Here is a 9,060-nt window from a genome sequence, read left to right as displayed (position 1 = left end):
ATATTCCAGGTAGTCGAACTTCAGTAACCATACAAACGCCACTGCTGTTTAGTTTTCTGTCTAAATTTATGTCGGAAGTGGTAGCAGAGCTGTACGTTTTAATTAGTTTCAAAAATCTCTCAGTCAGAACATGGTATGTCATGTTTAGGTGGAAACTAGCGAGCTAACTTCTAACTCCGTTAAATTTAATAACTTCTGTTTTCATGGATGCCTGGATGTTAAACTTAATTGTTACACCTGGTAAAGCAGCAACGCTGATGATTTTATTAAGGATTAAAGAATTTAGACCGTTTTCTCTCAGTGTTCGTTTGACTTTGGGACCTGAAATGGACGGAGTTTTGGACCCAGAGTATTCTGCGAAGCTCCTACTACGGCAGCCGTAATTCTCTGACAATCCATCAAGCAGTGCGGTGTACTAAAACATTTTTTAACAGATTTCTGCACGCCCAAATCGGTTCGAGGTCAGTAAGCACAACCAGAATTCATACATTAAGGCACACTCTCGATTTTTGAGAAAATTAAAGGATTTTAAGTGTGCTTTATAGTGTGAAAAATACGTTATGCAGAAGAAAAGAATATATCACGATATATATCGTTACCGCACATGCTTCAAATTATATCACATTAACACATAGTGTGTGAGAAAGGTGACTAGAAAGAAAAACTCAATGCATCATGGGAATCCCCAGCAGCCTATGTCTATTGCAGCATAACAAAGGGAGGATTCAGGGTCACCTGGTCCAGCCCTAACTATATGCTTTAGCAAAAAGGAAAGTTTTAAGCCTAATCTTGAAAGTAGAGATAGTGTCTTTCTCCCGAATCCAAACTGGAAGCTGGTTCCACAGAAGAGGGGCCTGGAAACTGAAGGCTCTGCCTCCCATTCTACTTTTAAATACTCTAGGAACAACAAGTAAGCCTGCAGAGCGAGAGCAAAGTGTTCTAATAGGGTGATATGGTACTACAAGGTCATTAAGATAAGATAAGGGCTGATTATTTAAGACCTTGAATGTGAGGAGCAGGATTTTGAATTCAATTCTAGATTTAACAGGGAGCCAATGCAGGGAAGCCAATACAGGAGAAATCTGCTCTCTCTTTCTAGTCCCTGTCAGGACTCTTGCTGCAGCATTTTGGATAACTGAAGGCTTTTCAGGGAGTTTCTAGGACTTCCTGATAGTAATGAATTACAGTAGTCCAGCCTAGAAGTAATAAATGCATGAACTAGTTCAGCGTCAATCTGAGACAGGATATTTCTAATTTTAGAGATGCTGCTTAAATGGAAGAAAGCAGTCCTACATATTTGTTTAATATGTGCATTGAAGGACATGTCTTGCTCAGAGAGGGGCAGCCATCTGCTGTGAGCGGTTGTGGTTGAGGGGAAGAATTCTTTGAATTTGATATTATAATCGGTGTGTTTTGATTAGCTGTAACCTCCCCTGTGTTTCTATGACTAGTTGAGTGTTAGTCTCTTGTCTCTGTGTGTAATTAGTTCAGTTTCTGTTTTCAGTTTTTTGTCTCTTGTACTTTGCCTTTAGTTTTATTTTCATTTGCTCTATTATTTAGATTGAGCTCAGCTGTGTCTTCTTGCACTTATTCAATTTCAAGTCACTTTTATTAATGTAGCGCCAAAATCACAACAATGTTTGCCTCAAGGCACTTTATATTGTAAGGTAAAGACCTGACAATAATGCAAAGGAAAGAAAGGAAGAAAAGCCCATGTCACAAACTGGAAATGAGAGTGCAGTTGGACCTAAGAGCAGACTCAATCACTTGAAATATTTACAAGATTTATTCATGAGAGGAATCAACTTAAACAGGAGCACGGTCATTAACAGAAACTCTGCACAGGTGCCGTGGGAAACCAGGGGGCAGAGAAACAGTCGGGCACGCGGAACACAGGAAGAGCACGGGCTGGAACTTCTGCAACAGAGGAGAGAGGCATCACTGGACCGGGAAACGAGTGAGAGAAGGCAGAGTGAGAGAGACAAGGCCAACTTTTACAGACAGGTAAGAGAGCGCAGACGGTCATTAGCATCACAGTGGATTCTTTTGTCACACATTAGGTGATCAGTCAAACAAATTTATTAAATTTATCGAATTCACATTGAGTATAGATGGATATTAAAAAATATGGCTGGGAAAATGGGAAAATAGCAGTGGCTTGCTAGCTTTTGTGCGGCTTCCCCGGGTCAGTGAAAACTTTCAAAAGAGAAATGAATGAACTTACCAGGTTGCCCGATCTCTTCACATATCTTCCTCCTATCTCGGTCCTTTATATTCCTGTCTCGGTACAGAAAGCAGCTGGTGTCGTACAGCTCTGGGTTGTTTGCTACGGCATTGATTAGCCTTCCCTCAAAGTATGAAGGGCTTTGGCTGGATCTGCCCCTTTGACCTAGGTCACAGCCACGTCACCAGGCTCCTGATTGGTTGTCGCGGTGCGATTTTCCCAACTCGAGCGGTTGACGCGAAACGCGCGTATGCACAAAATGCAACACAAAAACTCACGCGCGTGGTTTTATTCGCGAGTCAAAAAGTTTTGGCGTTTTCGCGACGCAAATCTGCTTCCGAATTTTCGCGGGACCCGTAATCGCGTGTCATCGCGCTTTTCCATTGACTTTACATTTAAACCTGACGCTCTATTTGCGTACATCGCGTTCGGTGTGAACACACCGTTAGAGGTTAGGGCAACAGATGCAAGTCTTCAGAGCAGTGACAGTGTGACTTTCGTTGTGCATACTTTAACCTGATTTAGTTTTCAGTTTTCTTACTTGTCAAAATGCATCATGAGTAAAAAAACAATCCTTGACATGGTAATGAAAGAGTATTCTCAGCAAAGTTGAGTTAAACAAGTTTTAATGGAAGTTTAAGTTAAATCTTTTGATCTTTACTAATTTTGATTACATCAGCGTGTTTTATTACATTAACCTAATCAAATAATGCCAATTTTGATGAAGCTCCTGACCCAGCCCAAGCTCTCTATGAAGACGAGGAAAAACTCCCCGGGGGGCCAGAATGATGGGAAGAAACCTCGGGAAAGCCAATTCAAAGAGAGATCCCCTTTCCTGGGATGGCTGGGGGGGTTACAGGAATTTCAGGATAGCAAAATTTAGAATCGGCCAAAAAAAACCAAAAAACAATCTTTTCCTGTTAAAAAAACAAAAAAAATGAAAGAAAGACAAAAAAAAGAAAGTTAGGCCATGTATCACACTTATATGATAAGATATGAAATGTGTGTGTGTGTGAGAGATGGGTTTATCTGAGCCAGGGGTGGCGCTGGAGGTCCCCCAGCGTTGGGCGCTTCTCCGGGACTTCGGTTAAACACGCATCCAAGAAATTCCGGCAGTCTGGAAAGAAAGAAAGGAGAGAGAAGATGAAGATGATGGTTCCAATGATCCAAGCCATCAGTGAATCTTGAAGTGTGATGTTTTCTTACGTGGGGACAGATGCTCATTGAATTTCAGTTCGTTTTCGATGAAGGTCATGATATTAAAGTCCCCCACATGAAGCGCTTCGTACAGCACCACTCCCATTTGCCACACCGTGGTGGGTCCAGGCCTGTATTTTTTGCCCCAGTAACATTCGGGAGGGCTGTGGATAGGTGTACCTAATAAACAGACACAATTACAATTTCTTCTAAAACAAAAGGCACAAATTGCTACATCTGTGAAGAGCAGGAGCTGAATATGTTACCATAGAAGAAGCGGAACCGCGATCGCTCCGTAGCAAAGCAGCTCAGTCCGAAGTCAATGATACGAACTCGAGGCACATCTGAGCCGGTCTCAATCAGAATGTTGTCACTCTTGATGTCCCGGTGAAAGATTTGTTTCTCCTCCAGGTCCTTTGCTGCATCAACCAGTTGCTTCAGAATGACCTGGAAAAGATGAAAAAGACAGTAATGAGTCAACAGGTTGATGCTTCTCTGATACTCTATGCTTTGATTGAATGCTGTACAGTCTAAGGCTCTTCCAGTCAACTTACCTTGGCCTTTCCTTCTGGTAAACATCCTCCATTTTCTCTTATGTATTCAAACAGGTCCACAGCGGGGACAGGTCTCTCCTGCACCAGGATCAGCTCTGTGCCAAAGTCAAACCAGTCCAACAGAGACACAGGAGCCGACGTTCCCACTGATCCATCTGCTTCAGCTGCAAGCTTCAGCAAAATGGCCACTTCCACTGAGACTTCCTTCCCGTTTTCATCCTGATATATTACAACAAAGTGGATGATGAGGAACAGACGTTTCACAGGTGAACGCTGCACTCAGTCCAGGAATGTAAAAACAGTTCAAGTGTTGCACACTTACCGTCACTTGGATGGGGATTTTGTCCTTGGGAATGTGTTTGATGGCTACCTAAAAGACACAGAGCATTGGTGAGCATTTCCTCAGTATGACATCATTAAAGGTGTAAAACGGCACCTTTAATGCTCAGCTGACGATATTATCCGTTATCTGCATTACTGCCTGTCTTACTCCCACCATCTGAACACTTACTGGGAAATGATCTGTTATCCTGTAGCCAGCAAACACTGCTCCAAAGCCGCCCTTTCCTAGATGGTGCTCCTGCACATATCTGGCTTGGTATTCCCCTGAAAAGACACAAATGTTGTTTTACTACAGCTGTGACACAAATTACTCTCTGCTGTACCCTAAATGTTCATTTGGTTACGACACTTCACCTGAGTATAAAAGCCAAGCTGCTTGCTACTTACGTTGCTGGTCGACTACTGAATTTTGGACGACGTTTTTGGTTTTGTCCTTTTTCTTTTTCTTGGGTGACTCTTTGCTGTCTCCCGCAGACTTCCTTCTGCCATTTTTTGTGCACCCTTTTGTGTTTTGATTGCAGTCTGCAGATGTGGAAAACACCAAAAGCGCATCAGCGTATTAGATCATACACACAAATATCTCCCAAACACTAATATCTTAAACCGAGCAACCAGCTGTGCACTTAATCTACCCCTCACTCAACTAATTAGCCTACCTTTACCAGCGTCCACGGAGGAAGACGCTTGCTCCCTGTCTCCACTCGTAGGCTCAGCAAGTTTAATCTTCTTTGGTGGACTGGTTGTGCCCGCTCCATCTTGCTGGGCCTTACGCTTCACTGCTTTGACCCGATGTGTATCTGAGCTGGTGGAAGGAGCAGCCTGCTCAGTGACCCTCCTTCTTTTTACGGGGGTCTTCTTTTCAGGACTGGCCTTTCTTTTAGCCATCCTGCTCTTAGAGTCTATAAACAACAACAACACAGTAGTGAAAAAGAGTGCTCGACATCAGGACTGGAAGGATTTTGATGCCATTTTAGGGAGTATTGGTTAAATTATAATAACAAGTTTATCCTTTTGATTAAAAAGCAGAGCAACACCAGTCCATACTAGGTCTACTAAGACTTAGATCTTCATGACACTTGTTGATCTGTTTTTACTGCTGAGTCCAAGAATAAACTTGTCACATTATTTTACCAAAAGACAAAGTGCCCCATTAACCTTTCTTTGATTAGACGTGTTGTAATTATGCTATTTTCAGTCAAACATACCCATATGGAAAAGAAATAGTACAAATTTATAAAAGACTTGCATAAGATGTGGCCTACTTCATACAGTGAATCATATCAGGCTTATATGATTTACTCATGAAAGTGGCCACTTTCTCATTACTTTCATATATTGTTTTAGTAAGTATCCAAAACATACAAGTTTCACACAAGACAGATACAAACTTTATAAGATTTATATATATCTTTTCCATATGGGTAGGATTCAAATGTTTCATTTTATACACAGACTGTCAACATTTTTAGAAAAGTAGATTCTGTTATTTGAGGGATTTTACCCAGATTTGATGTATTTGTTTACTTACTTTGATCTCCTGGATCTTTCTTATCTCCTGAATTTGTATTTTTTCTCGTTTCCTTTTTCATGTTAACTTTTGAGACCTTTTAAAAGGGAAAATGTCACCGTAATGAGGAAATACTTCTTCAAATGTGTGCGCTTGTCTTTTCTAAGCTGTTTAAGCGAGTTCCGTAAGTGAGCTTTCAAAATAAACTCAGACTATGGCAACAGAACCTTGCCTTTCAGTGACATCACCAACTGCCAGTAAAACTGCTCCTAAGTAGTTTAAAGAAAAACACTGTGGCAGACAAATCCATAATAATTCATATAATTTAATTAAAGTCGATATACCTACCTATAAATTTTGTTTTTTAAATTGTGCATTTATTCTTTATATAGTGTAACTACTCGACCTTGTTTCTCTTTTTAAATCTAGAGGCAACCACGTTTTTGAGGTTGTATCACCTTTCCATTTTCTATTAAAGTACATTAATTCATGTGTACTTTGTTTTCTAAAATAACAACATCATAGTTACCCAATACCCCGTTGTTGTGTGAGTAGCTATGGGTTAACTAGCTATTGGTGTTAATTTACTGATGAACTTATAAAACACATGCTCAACTTACTGAAAAAGTCCCACAGTGGCTTCCATCCTTATGTTGGTTTGTCCAGTTTACGGCAGAACACATCAAACCTGGGGCCCATGTCAGCCCTACTTGCGGCCGTATATTTAAGTGAAGAAATATAAAGCAATTTGGCACTTGAAGTGCCTTTTTTGTTAGGGGGGATTTATTTATTTTTGAGTCCAATGTTAAAATGCGTTCTTAAAAAAGTTTTAAAAAGAAAAAATTTAATATGAAGGTCTAACCCAGGAGTCAGCAACGTTTCTGATGATAAGTGCCATCTAAAATTTCCTTAGAAGTCAACGTGCCATATGATTGCATTAGCAATAAATTTAATAACGCTCTATATCAACAGTTACACACTACATAGACCAACTTTATAGAATTATATTTGTTCACAGATGTTGGCATAGAGCAGATCAGCTATTTTCAAACAAAAAATACACTTTTTTTTATCAGTAACAAGAACTCCATAACAGCAAATGAACTGTACAACAGAAAAGTATCTCCCAAACACTAATATCTTAAACCGAGCAACCAGCTGTGCACTTAATCTACCCCTCACTCAACTAATTAGCCTACCTTTACCAGCGTCCACGGAGGAAGACACTTGCTCCCTGTCTCCACTCGTTGGCTCAGCAAGTTTAATCTTCTTTGGTGGACTGGTTGTGCCCGCTCCATCTTGCTGGGCCTTACGCTTCACTGCTTTGACCCGATGTGTATCTGAGCTGGTGGAAGGAGCAGCCTGCTCAGTGACCCTCCTTCTTTTTACGGGGGTCTTCTTTTCAGGACTGGCCTTTCTTTTAGCCATCCTGCTCTTAGAGTCTATAAACAACAACAACACAGTAGTGAAAAAGAGTGCTCGACATCAGGACTGGAAGGATTTTGATGCCATTTTAGGGAGTATTGGTTAAATTATAATAACAAGTTTATCCTTTTGATAAAAAACAGAGCAACACCAGTCCATACTAGGTCTACTAAGACTTAGATCTTCATGACACTTGTTGATCTGTTTTTACTGCTGAGTCCAAGAATAAACTTGTCACATTATTTTACCAAAAGACAAAGTGCCCCATTAACCTTTCTTTGATTAGACGTGTTGTAATTATGCTATTTTCAGTCAAACATACCCATATGGAAAAGAAATAGTACAAATTTATAAAAGACTTGCATAAGATGTGGCCTACTTCATACAGTGAATCATATCAGGCTTATATGATTTACTCATGAAAGTGGCCACTTTCTCATTACTTTCATATATTGTTTTAGTAAGTATCCAAAACATACAAGTTTCACACAAGACAGATACAAACTTTATAAGATTTATATATATCTTTTCCATATGGGTAGGATTCAAATGTTTCATTTTATACACAGACTGTCAACATTTTTAGAAAAGTAGATTCTGTTATTTGAGGGATTTTACCCAGATTTGATGTATTTGTTTACTTACTTTGATCTCCTGGATCTTTCTTATCTCCTGAATTTGTATTTTTTCTCGTTTCCTTTTTCATGTTAACTTTTGAGACCTTTTAAAAGGGAAAATGTCACCGTAATGAGGAAATACTTCTTCAAATGTGTGCGCTTGTCTTTTCTAAGCTGTTTAAGCGAGTTCCGTAAGTGAGCTTTCAAAATAAACTCAGACTATGGCAACAGAACCTTGCCTTTCAGTGACATCACCAACTGCCAGTAAAACTGCTCCTAAGTAGTTTAAAGAAAAACACTGTGGCAGACAAATCCATAATAATTCATATAATTTAATTAAAGTCGATATACCTACCTATAAATTTTGTTTTTTAAAATGTGCATTTATTCTTTATATAGTGTAACTACTCGACCTTGTTTCTCTTTTTAAATCTAGAGGCAACCACGTTTTTGAGGTTGTATCACCTTTCCATTTTCTATTAAAGTACATTAATTCATGTGTCAACTTATAAAACACATGCTCAACTTACTGAAAATGTCCCACAGTGGCTTCCATCCTTATGTTGGTTTGTCCAGTTTACTGCAGAACACATCAAACCTGGGGCCCATGTCAGCCCTACTTGCGGCCGTATATTTAAGTGAAGAAATATAAAGCAATTTGGCACTTGAAGTGCCTTTTTTGTTAGGGGGGATTTATTTATTTTTGAGTCCAATGTTAAAATGCGTTCTTAAAAAAGTTTAAAAAAGAAAAATTTAATATGAAGGTCTAACCCAGGAGTCAGCAACGTTTCTGATGATAAGTGCCATCTAAAATTTCCTTAGAAGTCAACGTGCCATATGATTGCATTAGCAATAAATTTAATAACGCTCTATATCAACAGTTACACACTACATAGACCAACTTTATAGAATTATATTTGTTCGCAGATGTTGGCATAGAGCAGATCAGCTATTTTGAAACAAAAAATACACTTTTTTTTATCAGTAACAAGAACTCCATAACAGCAAATGAACTGTACAACAGAAAATGTAAATGCTATTTATGGTCTCCTCAAAACAATGATAAGAAAAATAAACTGGGCCAATATGGCATGTTTGTTAATACAGGGATGGACATGTTAATGTGATCTTTGGTCTCCCACTCAGAGACACAGGCCTACGAGTGTCCAGCATGCAGACCGCTAACTGAGGACA

At 39.5% G+C, this 9,060-nt stretch overlaps 1 protein-coding gene across 2 annotated transcripts; it reads right to left on the bottom strand.

The window, feature by feature from the left end:
• Positions 1 to 2,833: 2,833 nt before the first annotated feature.
• On the bottom strand, positions 2,834 to 8,086 carry LOC106676780 (serine/threonine-protein kinase pim-2-like). Of its 2 annotated transcripts, XM_014414095.3 has the most exons (10): positions 7,895 to 8,086; positions 7,024 to 7,266; positions 4,974 to 5,216; positions 4,705 to 4,839; positions 4,487 to 4,581; positions 4,298 to 4,345; positions 3,976 to 4,194; positions 3,688 to 3,868; positions 3,431 to 3,601; positions 2,834 to 3,341 (listed from the first exon to the last, which is right to left on the bottom strand). In XM_014414095.3, the coding sequence occupies exons 1-10, from the start codon at positions 7,953 to 7,955 to the stop codon at positions 3,250 to 3,252; spliced, it is 1,488 nt and encodes a 495-aa protein (XP_014269581.3). In that variant the 5' UTR covers positions 7,956 to 8,086; the 3' UTR covers positions 2,834 to 3,249. The 2 variants fall into 2 exon arrangements, with proteins under 2 accessions (XP_014269581.3, XP_014269582.3); XM_014414096.3 differs by lacking the exons at positions 7,024 to 7,266; positions 7,895 to 8,086 and adding an exon at positions 5,846 to 6,037.
• Between the last annotated feature and the right edge of the window lie 974 nt (positions 8,087 to 9,060).

Source organism: Maylandia zebra, linkage group LG9, assembly GCF_041146795.1.
Source record: "Maylandia zebra isolate NMK-2024a linkage group LG9, Mzebra_GT3a, whole genome shotgun sequence".
Taxonomy (NCBI): domain Eukaryota; kingdom Metazoa; phylum Chordata; class Actinopteri; order Cichliformes; family Cichlidae; genus Maylandia; species Maylandia zebra.
The sequence above is the reverse complement of the archived record's forward strand: the minus strand, read 5'-3'. Positions and strand labels throughout refer to the sequence as shown.

Coding starts and splice junctions, on each gene's coding strand:
- LOC106676780 (XM_014414095.3), bottom strand. CDS start 7,955: ATGAAAAAGGAAACGAGAAAAAATACAAATTCAGGAGATAAGAAAGAT. Junction 5,217..7,023: donor CTCCGTGGACGCTGGTAAAG/GTAGGCTAATTA, acceptor TGTTGTTTATAG/ACTCTAAGAGCAGGATGGCT. Junction 4,840..4,973: donor CTCCGTGGACGCTGGTAAAG/GTAGGCTAATTA, acceptor CCACATCTGCAG/ACTGCAATCAAAACACAAAA.